Here is a 20,622-nt window from a genome sequence, read left to right on the forward strand (position 1 = left end):
TTACTTACTGCCCACTAGTAGTTGACAGGGGCCAGTGTTGAAGGCTGGGGTTCAATCCCCTGCTGATAATCACTGTGTCTGTATGTGCATGTGGCAGTGGATTAGTTATGTAAGCACAAACATTGACAACTCTGCAATCTCAGGTCAGATTCCTACAAGGGAAGCCACTATGCAGGATATTGGGTTGGGGCTGCCCATTCAGTAAATGGCCCATTTGATATATTTATGTAAACAGGGCAAATATTGGCTGCTCATAGAAGACTATCAACTAGTCTTGTGTATAAAGAAACCACACATACGCATACACAGTCATTTTAGACCACAAGGAAATTTTATACATTCCTGCATGATAATGAACTATATTTATTGCCTTTAAATTCGTTTCCTATGATTTGATTAAAGAAAAAACAAGATGTTTGAAATAGTTCAGTTGGTTCTTTTGGGGGGAAAAAAGTTGAGGCACGTCAGGAACAGAATGGTTCAATTAAGACAATGGAAGAAGAGTGGAAAATAAATTGCAGGGTAACATAAATGTCGATGGAAGAGGATATTTTAATGTGCTCTTGTCTTTATTCTGTCATCAAAAAGTTGTCAGGAAAAAACAGTAGTGTCCATTTAAAAACAAATAAACGTATACCTCCCCCACCCCTACCCCCAGCTCACCTCCCAACCCCCGGGATGTTGCCTGTGTCCTTCTTGGCCTAGATTTGCCAGTCCTGTTTAGTTTGCCATGTCAGAGTCACACAAATGTCCTTTCATCAGCTTTTCCTTCTGAAGAGGCTGGTGCTAACTTTTACCCAGTTCTTACTTTCCTCCCTTGTTACTGCTGCTTCTGTCACAGGCAATGCTGCAAATAGAGCTCCATGTTTTCCTCTGTGTCTGAACAGCCCCTAGCACAATAGCCAGGCCGGCCCACAACCTTTTGACATCTGAGGCGGGGAGCTCATATGATGCCCCCATGTGCCCTGACTTGGGCCAAAACTTTGAAAGGTCTCAATTCTGCCTTCTTCCTGTTCTACTGCTCTCATGGTACTGCTCTGCTACCTACCCCAATAAAGGAGAACAAACAACGTAAAATGCCTTGTTCAAAAATTTTAAGTAACACTTAACTTTCAAATGCCTGCACAGCAAATGTAACTTTTCTTGTCTGCATAGTAAACACTGGCATTTTTATCTGTTTGAATATTCAAAGCGGTGCTTTCCGTGCCTTCTTGGTTGCAGAGATTTGAACTGCTTCCTGCTGAAGTTCCACAGTCTGGGCCAGCTCATGCTCTGTTGGGATGGTTGCAAGGCTGACCAGCCTCTCCTGTGTCGTTGTGGAGCGTAGATGTGTTTTTATTAACTTCAGCTTGGAGAAGCTGTGTTCTCCACTGGCAACTGCTTACAGGAAGTGTTAGAAGTATGCGCAGAGCAACAAAAGCATTTGGAAAGAGGGTGGTCATCTTATCTGTGTACATATATTCGAGAACAGCCTTTGGAGTTGATCCTGCTGAAATGTATCTTGAAAGGGCTTTCAGTTCATCACCTAAATCACTCGCATCAATATCGCGCATGTCATCATGTGTCAACACTGTCTCTAGTGCCCTGCATTGCTGGTGTAGGTCTTCTTCAGGTATAGTGAGGAGTTTTGGAATATCATACAACATCCCAAATATACTGCTGTGTTCCTTGAGCTGCATGAAACGTTCTTCAACTGACTGTATTGCACCATCTAGCACCTGGTTAAAGAATTCAACTTTGAATTGTTTGGGGTCTCTTATGGGATTATCCCGTGCCTCGTAATCAAAATGTCTTCTTCTTCGGTGACTCTTGTATTCTTGAATGGGTGGGAAAATGGCTTCAGTGTGAAGTTCCTCTGCCAACTTCTATGGACTCTTCAGAACATTTTGAAATCCCTCATCTGACCGGAAAGGCTGTGGGTATGACTTTGCTTTGTCCAGTTGTTCCATTGTTCCAGATATATCAAGGTCCACACCTTGGAGTCTCTTGCTTACAACATTTATTTCAAACAGTATGTCATGCCACAACACTAAGCCACATAGAAATTTGAAGTTATGTATGTTTCTGGTGATTCCATTTCCCTCTGCCACTGTTCTTCCATGAACAGTTCCTGTCATACATTATCCTCCCTAATGGCAACTATGGCATCATCTGTCTTCCCAGTTTGGTGTTTGATAGGCTTTATCACCTCCACTCGACTTTCCCATCGTGTGGCACTCAGTGGTTTCAGTGTCAGAGGGGATGTTCCCAGATGTTGTTTCAAAATTTGCATCGATGAGTTGATGCAGAGAAAAATACATAGATGCTTTGAATTACATTTAAAAATTCAGCAGCCTCACTAGAAGCTGATGCTGCATCACTGACCACCAAGTTCAATGAATGAGAACTGCATGGGACAAAAAGAGCTTGAGGGTTTAACTCTCGGATCCGTGTCTGCACTCCTCTGTTCTTTCCTCTCATGTTGGCACCATTATCGTAGCGCTGACCTCTCATGTCAGCTATTGCAATTCCCGTATCTTCCAGCTTTTTAAGAAGTACATTTGTCATACCAGCTCCTGTAGTATCATCAATGTCAGTACATTCTAGAAAATGCTCTCTGATAGTCACCATTGCAGGGACATTTTCACCAGGTTCTGTTGTTGTTATAAAACGCACCATTAAAGTCATTTGTTCCATATGGCTAATGTCAGTTGTGCAGTCCAGAATAACAGAGTAATATCTTGCTGACTTCAGATCTGCCACAATCTTCTGTTTGACTTTTGTTGCCAGTAACTCTATGATCTCATTCTGAATTGTTTTTCCCAAGATAGTGGTGTGTGTATATTTCTTGGGTGGTGACTCTTCTTAGATGCTCCTGGAGTACAGCATCAAACTCAGCCATCAGCTTCACAATCTTAAGGAAGTGTCCATTGTTTGGCACATACAGCTGATCTGAAATGCCATACAGTGCTAGGTTTTGGGTAGCAAGCATTCTCACAATGGCAATGAGCCTTTTCAGAACATTTTGCCAGTAAAGAGACTCTGACGCAATCTTCTCTTGATGCTGATCATCTATGGTGGCCTTTAACCTTAGTCTCATCTCACGCTCTTTTCACCTATGGAATGCTCTCTGGTGATTTGCTGCCTTCTCATGGCATGCCAGATTTCTAGCCAGATTTTTCCAGTCCTTTGTTCCTGTAGAACCCAATGTGGCTGGAACATTAGACTGGAAGAGTTTGCAACAAAAACAGTATGCAGCATTCTGGGGTTTTGAGTACATAAGCCATGGCCTCTCCACTTAGTCACCATTGGGGATTTCACACCAGTAATGTATTGGATGGAAACTTCTATTTTCATTGTCTTTGGGGAACATGAAGTTTTTCATTTGCTGTTGCCCATGCAGTACAAGGAAGTCCCTCAGGCTACTGCTCAAGTGGGTCCACAGCCCTGGATCATCTAGACTTAAGGAACTAAACTCAGCAGCAGCTGTTTCTTGCGTGTCCACCACACTCTTCTCTGATCTACACTTTTCTTCAGGAATGTGCGTGGTTACATCCATTTGTGATGGAGATATGGATGCTGCAGTAGCTGCCAGGTCACCTGCACTCTGACTAACTGGAAGATCAGGCATCTCCTCACCACTCACATCCTCACTGGGGTCGGAAGGCTCACCATGAACATTTGTGTCTATGTATCTCGGGAGCACTCCTTCCTGCTTAGATAGAAAAGCTTCCTTTGCGTTCTTTCTTTTTCTGAATGCTGCCCAGAGGGGCGTTTTCTTCTTTCACTCACGACTGCTGTTCTGTGCCAGCTATCGTGGCTCTCAACACTCAATTGAAGGGGACAAATAAGCAGGCTGGTAGCAGGGCCTGAGTGAGGGAAGATCTCAGCATCTTAAGGGCCTAACTGGCTCCTGCTACTTCAGTTGACTGCCTGTTCTCCTCAAGTGGGTTCAGAGAAGCAGCAGAAAACAGGAAGCTCCCTGAGAAGCTGGTGTTAATCAGTCCAGGCTCCTGGGCCTGCTAAACAGGTACATAAGAGGCTCCTCCTCCTCTCTCTCCCTGCAGCTCCTGCTGCTTTCTGTTATTCCCTCTCACCTTTTCTCCTGCCTGCCTGTTATGTCTCTTGTGCCCCCCTTAGTCCAGCACAGCACTCCACCATCTCTGTGCATCTAGAGCAGAGAGACTACATATGTACCAGCAGCAGACACAATTTTCTACACTCTGGATCCTAGTGGCACCCCTCCTCCCCCCCACAGTCTGGCACCTGAGGCGGCCGCCTCAGTTCGCCTCATGGTAAGGCCAGCCCTGACAACAGGGCTCTGATCCTGATTGGGGCTCACAGGCCTACCTCAATATAAATAATAAAGAGTAATAACCGTGGTCAAGGGTATCACTATATCAGGCTGCAGGATACAATGATGCACTTGTGCCGGATGTTGTATAAACACACAGGAAAACATAGTTCGTGCCCCAGAGAGTTGACAGTCAAACTAATGCATGCTCTCTATTGACTCTTGACTATCTTTGTGTTTTTGTAGGGGCACTGGGCATATCTTGGGTGAAATATTATTGCCAGTATGAGAAGGAGTCAAAGATGCTAAGGATGACTCCCATGGAGCAGAAGCCTGGAGCTAAGCAAGTGAGTTGATTCCTTATAGGAGATATCTCTGCAAACATTGACAGTCAGCAGGTTCTGCCTCATTTCCTTCCATTCTGACGTGTTTCTTCTGTGAGGAAGTACAAGCATAAATATCTATATAGCAGGTACATTCCATCCCAGTTGTATGAAGCAGTGATGTACACAATTCCAGTTCATAAAAAGTATCGGTCGTTAATTTAAGTACTGGATTGACACCTCTGGAGACGGAAGGCCTCTTTGTAGTCCCAGAACAGATATATCATGGACATACAAGGAAAGCTTTCCCCAGCCACACACACACAATTCCTTGAGCACTGCTGATCTGCAGGAAGCACCCCTGCTTGGGAAAAGTAGTTCACTTTCCATGGCCTGGATTGGACATGGCTCCTCTGCTGAGATCATCAGCATCAGTGCCACTACATCTGCCCATCAAGAAGGGAGCTGACGCTCCCGTCTCAAGCCTTTCTCATTCATTGCTCGCCTTCCTACACACTCTCTTAGCTATTCACTTCTGTGTGTAATTTACATGTTGATCAGTCATAGGACTTAAGCCACTTTGTTCCTCACCTGTGAATTTGGGCAGTGTGTGCGTCATACCTAGAATTCCTCAGGCTCTGCGGCACGGGCTGGCTTGCATGTTTTCTCTGGCAAACCAGTTGTGAACACATGGCACTTTCTTTTGAAGAGACAACCTGACTTGCACTGATGCTCTGACAATTGTTTACAGTACTTGAATTAGCAAGGTTATTTGAGTGGCTCCATAATGCCCCCCTCTCTGTCTGCTCCCGTTAAAGGACCCTTTGGTTCAGGGTTATGGATTCCTCTCTTCAGGAATTAGTTGCTAAGTAAATTGAAGAGGTACAGTGATTGGGAGCAGTCAGAAGTTGGGGTTTAGCATCTTTACACCATGTTATAAAACAACAATTTGGGGATCTTTTTTCATCCTTCTCACAGATTTTTCAATAGGTGCTTCAGCTGCTGTCTGTCAGCCTTCTACTGTTGCTCACTGTGAAATAGAGGGTGTAGGATGCAAGGCTGGATAGACAATGGCTGGTCAAAATGCAGCCAATGAGTCCAACAAAATCTATGGAATTCTTCTGCAATACAGCTCCTATCCATCCTCATCTTTGCATGGGGTTGCAGCCCATGGAGACTTCAAATCATAGCATGAAATTCTCCAATTTAAGACTTCATAATTCCTGCTCTTTGGCAACTGATTGCCTGTTGCAGCAATAAAATAAAACCTTTTCTGGAAACCCCTAGGAGAGTGAAGTCATCCAAACACATTGACTAGATGGAACTGTTGACATACCCCACGTAAAAATATGTGGCAAAATAACGTTAAAGCATGAAGAGGCTTGCAGTAATACAGTAGGGTGACCATATATCCCGCTTTTAAAGGGGCAGTCCCATTTTTTGGGACTTTTTCTTACATAGGCGCCTATTTCCCCCCCAATCCCATTTTTTCACAGTTGCTATCTGGTCACCCTAATACAGATTAATATCCCTTTCAAACTTGTACAGCCCATTGTGTCAGTAACATGTGTTCTCAGGGATCCCTTGGTAACCCCTGGCATAACAGACCAACACAACTTCAAAGGGAACCATATAGTGAGCACTCTTAAAAACCCACCAAAAGACCAACAGTAGACACATAGCGATAACCAGGGAGAAGGAAAAGGCTGTGGAAGGTCATCAATAGTGCCGATCCCTTTGGTTCTTTTCACTGTTTATTCAGACTGTATAATACAGATGCCAACCATTGATGGAGAATTCATTCCAGGTTTGTGCATCAGTGGCTAGCTTCTCATGGGTTTGCAAAAGCTACTGAAGGTTCACTTCATGGTTTCTGTAAAGTCATAAAGACCCCAGAATGGGGCTATAAATAGGCTGCAATTTGCTTTTGCCAGTTAGTAATTAAAACCTAGGGCCAAGGCCTGCCCCCTACAACACAATTGATTTCAATAGGTTTGCACTGCTGTAAATGAAGGTGAAATTTGCCCATGAAGTTTTATTCGCTTAAATTGTTTTCAAAGGTGCTTCAAAAAGCTATCTGGGCCATTATTGCTGTTGTTAGTAATTTGATAATTTGTAATGGTAGCACCCATGAACCCCAATCAGGTGATGAAGAAGAGCCCTGTGTTTGTCTCTCTCACCAACAGAAGTTGGTCCAATAGAAGATATTACCTCATCCACCTTGTCTCTCTACTATCCTGGGACCAACATGGCTACAGCAGTCCTCCTCTAAAAGTGTCTGTTTTAAGCAACCTTTCTGTCACAAGGCATACTGAAAGAATAGTTGCTAGGATTTTTAGCACCAATTCACACTGTAATCCCATGAGCCCCATAATTAATTGATATTGTATGAAGGAAGCCTGTTTTAGGAAGCTGTTGATCTCTATCTTGGTTGGTGATTTGTGGAATGTTGAGAGGGACCATCTGCTATCATGTTACAAGTGCTGTCTGATTAGCAAGGCTCACTTTGGGATTACACAGTCACCCCGTATGTTTCAACAGACCGTGTGGCATTGCTTTCCATCCAAGGAATCCGAGAAGTCTGACCCCTATTATATGCATTTTTAAAATCTTGGCTTTAAATGTCTCTCTCTTTCTAGGGCACCTCAGACTTGACACTGAAGTACTGCGTAAGGAGAAAGACTGATTCTATAGACAAGAGATTTTGTTTTGATATTGAGACGAATGAAAGGTGAGCCAGAGTGACTGCTACTTTCTCTGTTATTGCAGTTTTGAAAATAATTTGCCACTTTCTTGGCGTTTGGTGAGGGTGTGTTTGTTCTGAATATCCTAAAATCTGTTCTGTATGGGCAGGAAGATTATGCACCAGGGGACAGTGCTGTCCTTCCTTGCTACAGGTTTCAGAGTAGCAGCCGTGTTAGTCTGTATCCGCAAAAAGAGCAGGAGTGATTTGTTAGTCTATAAGGTGCCACAAGTACTCCTGTTCTTCTTCCTTGCTACAATCTTCATGCCTGATCTGAAGTCCACTGAAATCAATGGACATCTTTCTGTTAAATTCAGTGGACTTTTTATGGGGCCTTCTAATAGGGTGAAAGGATGAGCACCTTCTGTGAGAACTTGAGGACCGTGAACTTCCATTGTCTTCAACCAGCATCAGGCCCTCGTATTTTTCCATGTATCTTTCCCCCCCAATATATATATTGCCAGTCGTACAGGTGGAGATTCTCTCCATGGATTATTTTTCACTTTACTCACTGGGAGTCTGATCCTGTTCCCACTGAACACTCTGGGAGTGTTAATTCGTTTCCATGGGAGCAGAATCAGGCCATAGACGAATGAATGCTGGGATTTCACACATGTGCTGTGAAAGCCTTGGTATGTACTTAAGCCACAACGAAGGAGAAAGCGCTAAACTGCAGATTACTTTATCAGATCCTATTTTAGCAGGGAAGGACATCCTGCTCAAAAATATAAAACAAAAGGCAAACATTTGTCACTCTTTCAGCCTTGGACATTCCCACTTAATTCCAAAATTCAGATTTATTTCTCCCTTTCCTAAATCAATTCTCTTGTGCTTGCACTAATGTTGAGTGTTATTAATTTAGGCATTTGGAGCAGTAGACTGCAAATTATCTTGAACTTTGAAAAGAAGTGACATGAGTAGGGTGAGACTGACTCAAGTAAATTTCAGAGATTGTGAGTTTCTGAGGTTGTGGCAAGCCTGGTGTTTCCGTAGTTTGTGCATATTGGAAAAATGTGGGGTGTAATACTATGCAGTGTTTTGAAATGTATAGCAATGTGCCAAGCCTTTCAGTCCTTACTCGGTATAGCAGGGCGTCTTGCCTGCATAAAGGTGGAGGAAGACTGAAGGAGTTTAGCCCACTAATAATAATACATAGTTTGATTTAATGACAGTGCCGGGGTTAACACAGAGGCATGCTTAGTGACTGTGTCATATCCTCAGCAGTTTGTAGCAGCCACACTTCTTGAACCTCTGGCCAGTTCCTTACCATGGTGATGAGAGATGTGTTGGGGAGGTCTCCCCCAGCACAGGACACTGAGCCAGCACCGTATGTTAATGGATAGACTGTACAGTACAATGCTGTGAATGACAGTATAGCGTGACATGAAATAAAGTTGCACACTCAGATTTTTCTTAGGAACCTGTTTCCTGATATATCAGCTAACATCTTACCACGTTAGAATCATTTGTCTTCTGCCTAAGAAATCTACAAATAAGATGGCAATTAGATACGAACACATGGACCAAAATCTACCCTCCGTTACATTGACTCCAGTGGGCTACGAGGGTGTAGCTGGGCAGAATTTGACCCACTGTGTCATGCACCAGAGTCTTTTACCATTTGGCTCACTGGATTTTTCTCTTGGGTGAACTCTGCACAGGGACCTCTGTGTCTATAGCATGTTCAGTCATACTAACAGTGCCAGAGGTCCCCAGTACCTATTTCTCCCCTGCCCATTTAACTTGTGTCTTTTTCTGCATTATGGTACTAATGAGTGGTGAATAAGGACATAGGAGTTTCTCACCTGAAGCTGAGAGGGATCTCTCTGAAGTGCTTGGAGAAAGGGAGAGGAACAGTTAACCTGACTCAGACAAATAATTTTTCAAAAACCACATGACTTTGTAGTGTTAACAATTGAAAAGACATCAGAAAATGTGCTAGGCTAGTAGCTATGAAAACCAGATGGGAGAGAGTATGTCTGGACCCCTTAGGAAACATGATTCAGTCACTGCAGATAAATGTACAAAGACATAGTGTGAATTAGATGATTTAGGGACCTGTTTTGCCAGTGTGATCAGTACGTGTATAACTTCCATTTTTATGATAGACATATGCTTTAGAAATACTATACATAAATAGATAATTGGAATGATGCGTGTGTACTGCCTTCCTTAAAGTGCCACCTGCACTCACTCTTGCTGAGTCTTTAAATGGTCTCCAGAAACATAAAACTCTGTAAATTTTGGATGAAATTCCTTTGTGTCCTTAAAAAAATCCTTTGCTTTAATTCTCTGGACAGGGCCGGGACTATCACATTGCAAGCACTTTCAGAAGCTAATAGACGGCTATGGATGGAGGCCATGGATGGAAAGGAGCCAGTGAGTATTCAAAGAATTGTTGTCTGATTTATAGATGTCCTTTTTAGCAGTGTCCTTTAGTGGTGTAATTTCACACAGATGAAGAGTGTATTGATAGGTCGGTTTTGGAGAGCTCACCTTTTCGGGTGTTCTCATGAGATTGGGTATGTAATGATCAACACCACTTTTATTGTGTGGTCCATAACAGAGGTATCAATTTAGCAAGTAGGTATGTACAAATAGATTTCAGAGGGTCATTCCAAGGACTGTTACCATATTGCCCTGTCCACTTGTATCCTTTGATATTTGATGTTTCAGTTCTGCTGTTTATGTTGGCATCAGTTGGACCCCATAAAAATGTGACTTGCAGGCATGGGGAACTAGAGCTGAGTCTTCCAGTGTTTCTGTTGCTCAAACAAATAGCTTTCAGGTCTGTATGAAGTAATTTTGGTTATGCCTGCATAATATACCTGCTTGTAAGTCTCTTGGCTGAAGTTGTGGCAAGTGTGTGTGAGAGAGAGAGTGAGACACACACACCAGAGATTTTCTTATACTTTCTGTGTTCCTTCATTGATTTCCTTACTTTAATCCAAGCCCAGCATAAACGTTTCTGTTAGACAGAATTGCCTGTAAACAAAGAATGCGATGTGCAATATAGCAAAATATATTTCTTGCCATTTCTCCGTGCCCATTGACTGCTCCTTTTCCCTAAGCAGCCTGGAGTTATCCCATATCTCTGTAAAAAGACTGGCACCTAACTCTGTGCTCAGAGACCTGGTGTTGGACAGAGTAACTCAGAGCTGTATTGATGGGGCTGATTGTGCGGCGATTGGAGCATAACAGATGGGCTGCTAGGTGCCCCTTACAGAACCTGCTCACTGCTGTAAAGAAGTGATGCATGTGGGCGTTTAATGTGAAATGCCTGTAATGGCATTTGTCTGGATCCCACACACTGAATTGCATAGGCTGGAAATACGTAACCAAAGGAATGACAAACTAGCAGTAATAATTAGAACTTTGTCCTGGCAAATTCAGGAGCCTCTCTGGTTATATCAAGGGCTTTGTTAAAAAATAATCCAGAGTCCCAGACCTGCACTGTTCTAAATGCCCATTGCCTCTTTCCATCCTTCTGAAAAAAATGGCTAGTCTTATTGTTAAAGCACCAGACTGGAAGTCGAAAGAAAGTGGTTCTTCCTGACTCTGCCATTAACTGTTTGGGCAAATCATTTTACTTCTTTGTGCTTCTGTTTTTCATCTCTAAACTACAGGATGATACCACCCCACTTGCCCCCCAGCAAGGTTGTGAGGCCTAATTCTATAGGTGGTTGAATAATTAATTGTTCTTTAATTATCCTCTGAATTTATACATTTTTCTGGATCATATATCACTCATGAACCAATCCCAATTTTTGTGAATTTAGTTGTTATTCCCAAAATAATTCATACGAACAAGTTTTAATCTACACAATTGTTTATTTGCAAACTATTCTTATCACCTGTTTGTGCTGTGTGGTTGATCGCCTATGTCACATGATATTGGTCTACCACATCAATGGTTCTCATCCTTTCCAGACTACTGTACCCCTTTCAGGAGTCCGATTTGTCTTGCGCACCCCAAATTTCACCTCACTTAAAAACTACTTGCTCACACAATCAGACATAAAAATACAAAAGTGTCAGAACACACTATTACTGAAAAATTGCTCACTTTCTCATTTGTACTATACAATTATAAAATAAATAAATTGGAATATAAATATTGTACTTACATTTCAGTGTACAGTATATAGAGCAGTATGAACAAGTTATTGACTGTATGAAATTTTAGTACTGACTTCGCTCATGCTTTTTATGTAGCCTGTTGTAAAACTAGGCAAATATCTAGATGAGTTGATGTACCCCCTGAGAGATCTCTGCGTACCCCAGGGTATGCATAACCCTGGTTGAGAACCATTGTACTACATGATGGCCTGACTGAAATTTTCTGAAACAGGAGAATAACAAATAATAAGTAATGTGAAACAGGTAGTGAGCAGCAAAAGCTTGTGTTTCCTGTGTGAATATGGGTGTGTGACTGTGTGCACGCACCTCTCGTGAGCACCCCCTGTCAGATGGGTGTGAATCTGCACGCTCTCTTTGCGTAGTGCCCCATCGGCTGTTGCCCTTATCAGGCAGGTCTTCAGTGTCTCAGCCTTCCAGTCAAGGCTCATGCTGTCAACCTGTGAACAAACAAACCCCTTCCGGGGCAAAAGGTCCAAGACGGCCTGTCCCTGTGCCTTTGAAAATCTCTTTAGCCCTGTCTCTGGGCTCAGTCCTCAACCCCTTCTGGGCTAGGTTTTAAGTCCCTGGCTGCTTTGGTCTAGAGTAGAGCCCCCAGGGCTTTCTCCCTGGAGACTCTTTAAGTCCTGCCCTTCACTTGGTCCTCTAAACAAGTCTTATCCCGTCCTTGGGGCTTAGGCCACTCTGCCAGTGGCCGGTGGGGGGACCCAGGCCAACCCATTACTTCAAATCCCGCCCAGGGTCCCTATAAATAGCCGCCACATGCTGCTTCCTGTAATAGTTGCTGCTGCCTTTTTCTGGGCCACTTCCCATGTAGCCCCTTCCTCTTCACCCTTACCTCAGGGCTGAAGTTCTTCCTCATGGAATATCAGTGTCAACAGAACCCATTTTCTGGGTCTCCCTTGAACTCCAGCAAAGAACACCCTCCTTGCTCCTCTGGTCCCCACCAGGAACTGATCTGCTTAGGCCCTGCAGCTCCTTTTATCTGAGCCTGTTGAGCTCTGATTGGCTGCTTCCCTGCAGCCTTTTTAGCAGCCCTGCAGGACCCACCTTTACTGCCACTTTTCTGGGGTGGGGTATGGTAGGACTGCGAGGCCTCAAAGGGCCCCGTACACTTAGTCACAGGGTGTCCATGTGAAGAATAGCGATTCCTTTACCCTTCCTGTGGACAAAGAGAAAGCAATTTGTGTGAATACATGCAAATATTGAATAATAAGGAGTATGACCTTGGTCATACTGGACAGCTGTTCAGAATTCAAGCAATGTCCAGTATTCAACCACTGCAGTGTAATTTGTTATTGTACATAAGGGGGTTTTGATCTTCTGTGAGGGAAGGTGCTACAGAAGTGCATGGTATTGTTATTAAAGTATATACATCATGTGATTAATATAATGGTGAAGAAAGCAATTTATTGATATTCTGTGTAAATATAGTTGTGCCTAGCTGCATAGCTTCCAGACCTAATTTTTACCAAGAGACAAACAAAGGATCTTTGTGTTTAGTGTAGGAGGGTGTGTCCAAGAGAAACAGGTGCCCCAGTGAAACTAATGGATGCCTTTCTTGAATATAGGGATGTATATTGTTTAGTACTTTGTTTTTGAGAGCAAAGTATTAAACAATACTATATGTCTGTGACTTGCTTTCCCTGGTGTGTGTTTTCCCTGGCTGTATCCTCCTTGGACAGTAATTCTCAACTCGTGCCTGGTTTTGCTTTTGTTTCTCTCTCCTCTTCTTTAGATCTACCACAGTCCCATCACAAAACAGGAAGAAAGTGAGTAATTCATGGTTCTGTTCTTCTGAAATATTAAAGATCTGATTTGTATTTTTGTTGTATAATATATTCGTTTGCAAGTGTGCACATCACTGCTGTATGCTGGATGGACTGTATCTCACACCTGCTCACGTGCTCCTTGGTTCCCTCCACTCAGTGAACAAGTGGACCAAAGATCTCTTGGGTCTGCTCCGGTGAGTTGATGAGTATCCTCAGGTCTCAGTGAGAGTTGAGGGTGATCAGCACCGTGCAAGATAAGGCCCTTAGCTCCCTAAGTAGAGGAGGAATTTGCACTAAATTTCAACCCACCTAATAAAATGCAGGTTCCAAATTTAGAATGGAGTTCTGAATCTTTGAGGTTCAAGTTCTAGTTGGCTCTCACCGAAACTTGAGTTCTGGGCTGCTTTGATTTTATCCCCTTAGTTGCAATTGAAGTCAGACAAGAATGTCTTTCAAACAAGAATATTTGTTTGCAAAGCACAGGCATCCATTTAGTGAAAACTACACAGCATTAACATTAAATTTCTGCTTAAAATATGGTTTCAGTTAACTGGAGAAAAGAGTTCCATGAAACATGAAAAAGCGTCATAAATGTAAAACAAAAGAATAAAAAGTTTTAGGGGTTTCTTGAAACTCCACACCCCATTAGGTTCTCCCATCTCTCTTTCTCAGAGCTAGGTTGTGAGCGCTGTCTCTGATGCTGCACGTTTAATAAGTTGAATCTGCACGTGCCCAAGGCTCAAGACAGCTGTCTCTATCTTGCTAAAATGTTATCCCTCTTACCTTTCCCCCCTTCATTTCATATTCACTTAGTCAGTAATGTCAAGTCCTTACAACCATACTGCCTCCAATATCTCAGAACATTGGACTGGAAAACTATGTGGATTTATTACTCAGGTACCCCCAATGAGTACTGAAAAATCTGCATTCTGCCTCTGGGGGCTGACTTGACCAGTCAGTTACTCAGAGCTGGGGAGCACTTTCTTAAACTGCTTTATCTTAATTAGTGTGCAGGTAGGATTGAAGAATCGCCTTCATACATACACCTCAAACCGATCAGTTATCACTGGGCAATGCTGAGGCACATTCCTTCTAGGTCTGTAATACAAATGCAGTCAGATAAACCCTATGTTTTAATAATTTGGAATCAGGGATATTATCAATTTATACTACACAGCTCACTGCAATCTAGGCACTGAATCGCTGCTAACATTTGTTTTGGCCCTACCTGGAAGCTGGTCTGTCTGAAGTTTCCAGTAAGAATGCTCTGAGCAGGGAGGTTCCTTGTGACTGACCTGCTGGCAGGCATGGGGTGTCTGCAGTTAATTGATTCACCCAAGTTCTCCCTAGAGAGTTTGTGCCAGGATTAGAGCTGATTCAAATTTTGGGTGTGGAATTTTTTCCCAGAGAACAATACAAATTTGTCAAAACCAGTTTTCTTCACATCAAAATGTCGCTTCTCAGGAAATATTTTGGTTTTCCTGCATGAACATTTTGAAACAAGAGTATTCATTTTGACTTCAGATGTTCGCTTTTGAAAATGAAAAAACATTTTAAGTTGAAACAAAAATTTTTGTTTCATTTCTAAGTGTTGAGTCAAAACCAAAATTTGTAGTTGGAATTTGGTTCAAAAACGCCTGCAGCTTTAAAAATAATTGAATGCAGATTTTATTTTTATTATTATTTCTTGCCAGAAAAGCTTGGTTTCCTGAGTAGCTCTAACCATTCCTCAGAGCTTCTGATCTGCTTCTGATCTGAAGGGTGATATGCAGAGCCCCATTCCTCTACCTAATAAAAGCACAGTAAACACTAACATTTGAGAGAAGTTCAAAATATCTGTTTGCCACAGACAGAAAGCTATTTCAGTGTAAGAAGCCATTGATCACTCACATAAACACGTATGCGGCCTTATCCTGTGACCCTTAATTACACAAGTAATCCTACTGAAGTCAGTGGAAGAATTCGTGAGTAAAGTTGCAGGACTAGGTCCTGTAAGGAAATAAGGGACCTGATTCACTGCCCATTGAAGTAAATGGAAAGAGTCTGGTTCACTTCAATGGGGTTTGGATTAGCCCAAAGCAAACTGGTTTTCCACCTGTCTGCTGTTTAGAAGCCTCCAAGGAAAACCCTGTGATATCCTATTGGTTAATCAGTGGGGAGAAAAACCTGCCTTCTCCTTAACCTATATGGTATCTAAGTAGAATCCTGTCATTTTCTGCAATCTAACAAAGTAGATAAAGAATACGTGGAAGTTTGTGTTCCTTTGATGTGACAGAGGTTGGACTGCAGATTTTGCTGTACTCCAGAAGCCACAGATCAGCTCTTGCCAGGCAGAAATTCATGTGTGGCTGAACTCTCCAAATTACAGTTTTATTAAAAAATTCAAAAGCCGACTGTTAAAGCAATTTCAAGAGGGAAAAAAGGAGAACAAGTTGAGATGAACAATTCCTGACCAGATTCTTAAAAATCTGGGTGTGCTTTTGCACAAGCACCCTCACAATGTTTACATGCAAATCCCTGAATGTATGTGCACCAGGTAGGCTACATGCATGCACAGACCCTGACTTGCACCCACACAGCAAGGTGTTTGCATACTAAATTGTGCCTGGGCACTTATTTGTGTGTGGATTTGAAAATGCAGCCCCCAAAAATGTAGCAAACTTGTTGCAAGGTGTAATGCCTGCAGTAACTTGACACCTCTTTGGGTTTTCCACCAGTAATTGCATGTTGACATTCTGGCACCTAACTTTGCTTCCCTTTGTTTGAAATAGTGGAGTTGAATGAGGTTGGCTTCAAGTTTGTAAGGAAATGCATCAATGCAGTAGAGACCAAAGGTAAGATCTCAGTACTGCATCTGGAAACTATTTGCTTTTTTGGTATTTGCTTTCTTGAATGGCATTTGATTACGCTGTGATTTCGCTAATATATAGCAACGGGATCTAAAAATCACAGAATCACAGAAATGTAGGGCTGGAAGAGACCCTTGAGAAGTCAACAAGGTTAGTCCCCTTTGCTGAGGCAGGACCATCCCTGACAGATGTTTGTCCAATCTGTTCTTACAAACCTCCAGTGAATGGGATTCCACAACCCCCTTTTGGAAGCCTATTCCAGAGCTTAACTACTCTTACAGTTAAGAAAGTTTTTCCTAATATCCAATCTAAATCTCTCTTGCTGCAGATTAAGCCCATTACTTCTTGTCCTACCTTGGATAGATATGGAGAACAACTGATCACAGTCCTTTTTGTAACAGCCCTTAACATATTTGAAAACTGTTATCAAGTTCCTCCTCAGTCTTCTTTTCTCAAAACTAAACATGCCTAGTTTTTTAACCTTTCCTCATAGGTCATATTTTCTAAACTTTTTATCAGAGACTCACGTCACAGGATAAAGAATGTGCCTACAAAACAATAGAAACCTTACACCCCATTAGAACATTTGCAGGAGCAAACTCTAATCAAGGTTGAGTTCTCACTTTCATTTTGTTTTCACTCACTTGTGAATTTCTCAGAAATTTTCCTTTGGGGCTGAAATATCACATGCTTGGTAGCAGGCCAAAGGTGAATAGATTACAAAATATTTCAGGCAACTTTGAGTTTGGGGACTATCTTAAAGAATTATTCAAATTTGTTTTGTGAAAAACATACTTATGTGGGGTGAGATTTTCAAAGCATTCTGCAGGATTTTAACCACGCAACTCCCTCTACAATGAATGAGAGTTGTGATAGATCTTCCACGCTGCTCTGAAAATTCCAGCCATGCTAAATAACCACCAACTTCCTTAAAAGCGCAAGTAGAGCTGTGCAAATAATGTAAACACATTTCCAAATATTAGTCCAGACTTTAAAAGAATTTTCTTTGACTGTAGTCACTTTCTGTGACTTTTCTAGCAAACTAGTTTACTGATAAAAAATGTTGAGAGAGGTAAATAGCAGGGTCCCGATGCTGTTCAACATACTCATAAATATCTGGAAAAAGGGGTAAGCAATGAGGTGGCAAAGTTTGCAGATGATACAAAACTACTCAAGATAGTTAAGTCCAAAGCTGACTGCAAAGAGTTCCAAAGGGATCTCACAAAACTGGGTGACTGGGCAACAAAATGGCAGATGAAATTCATTGTTGATGAATGCAAAGTAATGCACACTGGAAAACATAATCCCAACTATACATACAAAATTATGGAGTCTAATTTATCTGTTGCCACTCATGAAAGAGATCTTGGAGTCCTCATGGGTAGTTCTCTGAAAACATCTGCTCAATGTGCAGCCGCAGTCGAAAAAGCTAGTAATGTTAGAACGATTAGAAAAGGGATAGATAATATGGCAGATAATATCATAATGCCGCTGTATAAATCTGTGATATTCCGACACCTTGAATACTGTGTGCAGTTCTGGTCACCCCATCTCAAAAAAGATGTATTAGAATTGGCAAAATCACAGAGAAGGGACACAAAAATGATTAGGAACCGCTTCATATGAGGAGAGATTAAAAAGACTGGGATTGTTAAATTTAGGAAGGAGATGGGAGGAATATGACAGAGCTCTATAATCATGAGTGGTGTGGAGAAAGTGAATAAGGAGGTGTTATTTATACCTTCACGTAACACGAGAACCAAAGGTCACCCAATGAAATTAATAGGCAGCAGGTTAAAAACAAACGTAAGGAAGTACTACTTTACACAACACACAGTCAACTTGTGGAGCTCCTTGCCAGGGGATGTGAACACCAAAAGCATAACTAAGTTAAAGAAAAAGAATTAGATAAAGTCATGGAGGATAGATCCATCAGTGACTGTTAGCCGAGATGGTCAGGGTTGCAAGCCTATGCTTTGGTTGTCCCTAAACCTCTGGCTGCCAGAAACTTGGACTGGACAACAGGGGATGGATCATTCAATTAATTGCCCTGTTCTGTTCATTAACCTCTGAAACATCTGGCACCAGCCACTGTCAGAAGACAGGATACTGGGCTAAATGGACTATTGGTCTGACCCAGTATGGCCATTCTTATGTTCTTAATGTTTCCAGAAATAGCAGATTTTAAGCAAATATTGCAGAATTTTCCAAAAGAGAATTTCAGATTTGTGATTGAGAGTAATCATCCCTGAAATCTAATTCTCACAGTGGCACTGATCTAGTCAAAGAACAGAAATATACTTTTTATGTCCAGTCAGAACAGCTCCCATTTAGAATACTGAATATTCTCAACCAATTGTTCAGTTATTAGCTACTGAACAAGAACTGTGTGCAGAAGTTATTTGGTGAATCATTTTGCCTAACAAAGTCCAGGTTAAAATGAGGTATTCATGGGCAATTTTTAAAAAATTATTTCTTCTTCATTATTCACTCGGCTCTTCACCAAAGTGCTGTCAATCTATTGCAGGCCTCGGGACAGCCTGTGATGTTTTTACTACACTAGGTGGCGCTGTTTAACATCTACAACTCTGAAAGGACTCTCAATTCTTTTCTTCATTCTTCTACGCAGGGATCACTACTGAGGGAGTGTACCGAACCGTTGGCAGTAATATCCAGGTGCAGAAGTTGCTGAATGCCTTCTTTGGTAAGAATAACCAGTTCTTGGATGACTGGACTGTAATTTTTTTGTACTGTAAGGCAAGACCAGGAGGACTGGATGCCACAGTGAAATGCTGTCATGTATAGCATCCCCTCTGCTCTTGCCCTTCTTTCCAGGCTGCTGGTCTTCTCCACCAGTCTTTCTGATGTGTTCTTTCCCTTCTTTTCTGAATTTCTTCTCCAACCTAGTCTCTCGTCACTCCCCTTAAGCTAAAATGTTGCCAATTTTACCTGCATTTTCAAACTAAGAAGCAAAGGGTATTGAGATAATAGTAACGTGGAAGTGGAGTCCTGTAGAGTGCAAATAGATCCCAAAACAGAGAGACCATTGCTAATTGCCAAACAGACTCTCTTCCCCCATAGATGATAGGTCCTGATTCTCATTTACATGAAGGTCCCTTTACTCCTCTCTGGCAGTGTAAATGGGCCTTAGAGGAAATGAGAATTAGATCAAAGGGCTGAGTCTCCCCCTGTTTACCTCAGTTTTATACATCCACTAACCATTGTTAGCACAAACAAAATAACTGCCCCTCCCACAGAACGCCACCCCAAATCATCCTCCACATCCTCAGACAAATCTGAGTAAACAGAGAATCCTTGCAGCATGCCTTGAAAGTCAACAACAAGGGGTTGTGTTCGGCTGGAAATGGGGAATGCACTCTAGAGTCAAGGGCTCTGCACTGGGAATGTCCTGGTTCCTGACCCTGATGTACAAACTGGTGGACAGTCAGTTCAAGCATTGTAGGACAGATGTGGAGCTAAGATAGCCAAGATCCAAACCATTCTGGATGGCTTGTCTGGCGGGAAAGATTAGATAAAGCTGGAACACAGGACAAGGGGAGTGTTCCTGGTGAATATCCACCTGACCAGCATGTAAGCCTCTGACTGCTGACCCGTGAGTAGGTACCTAGAATAAATGCACTATTCAAAGGCTGGTATTATTTTTATTGTTGTTACTATTTATTTTTATTAAAACAATGGACTGTTTGTTATATCCTCACCTGGTCATACTGGATTTCCATACAGTTGGAACATCAGATACATCTAGTCACACTTTCCTGATAATTTATGAGGTAGGATGAAGCTTTTAAATATCTCATGTTTTCCAGCATCCCAATAAATAGTTCCATGCTTTTCCATTCCAAACTCTGGTGGTGGTTTCTCATTTGTAAATTTACATTGGTTTGATTGACCACTTTGTTCTCAATCCTTGTACAGAAATCCTCATTTTGGTCAGAGTGGAAAATCCAGCAGCAATAAATAATAACTAAGAGTGGTGAGCCATTTGAATTTCTCACCCAGCCCTGTTTCTTGTTTAACATAAGTCATGTAACTCGTATCTCCTACTCTGCCTTCCCCAAAACCAAATCCCTAATCTTATGGTGCCAGAAAAGTGTTGTGGGCGTCCAGTTAACCTGGACATGAGCAAAGTGTACTTTAGTCCTTTCTGCTCTTCATTACCCTCCATGTTTCTGCCTACATGTAGATTCCATGCAGAGGAATTTTTCAGGGAAGCCCAAAGGAGAAGTAACTAGACGTAATGGGGTGAAACTGAGCAAATGAAATTTTAAGTGGAACATGAGGAAATTTATCCTAACACTGAGGTTTGGTAGAATGTTTAGTTTTAAAGGACTTAAGCAATGGGGCTTCCACCACTTCCCTGTAGAGCAATGGTGGGCAACCTGTGGCCTGCGCCAGGCCCGCGCTGCTTCCCACAGCTCCCATTGGCTGGGAACAGCGAACCATGGCCACTGGGAGCTGCAGGTAGCCATGCAAATGTAAACAAGTGGTCTGGCGGCCCGCCAGC

At 42.2% G+C, this 20,622-nt stretch overlaps 1 protein-coding gene across 1 annotated transcript in view; it reads left to right on the forward strand.

The window, feature by feature from the left end:
• OPHN1 (oligophrenin 1) overlaps positions 1-20,622 on the forward strand; it is a 121,621-nt gene that overhangs the window by 77,583 nt on the left and 23,416 nt on the right. Inside the window, exons 10-15 of the mRNA XM_074962373.1 lie at positions 4,520-4,620; positions 7,236-7,327; positions 9,640-9,718; positions 13,215-13,248; positions 16,020-16,082; positions 18,727-18,801. Of these exons, the coding sequence (XP_074818474.1) occupies positions 4,520-4,620; positions 7,236-7,327; positions 9,640-9,718; positions 13,215-13,248; positions 16,020-16,082; positions 18,727-18,801 (444 nt within the window). The remainder of the gene's footprint in view (positions 1-4,519; positions 4,621-7,235; positions 7,328-9,639; positions 9,719-13,214; positions 13,249-16,019; positions 16,083-18,726; positions 18,802-20,622) is intronic.

Source organism: Natator depressus, chromosome 9, assembly GCF_965152275.1.
Source record: "Natator depressus isolate rNatDep1 chromosome 9, rNatDep2.hap1, whole genome shotgun sequence".
NCBI lineage: Eukaryota > Metazoa > Chordata > Testudines > Cheloniidae > Natator > Natator depressus.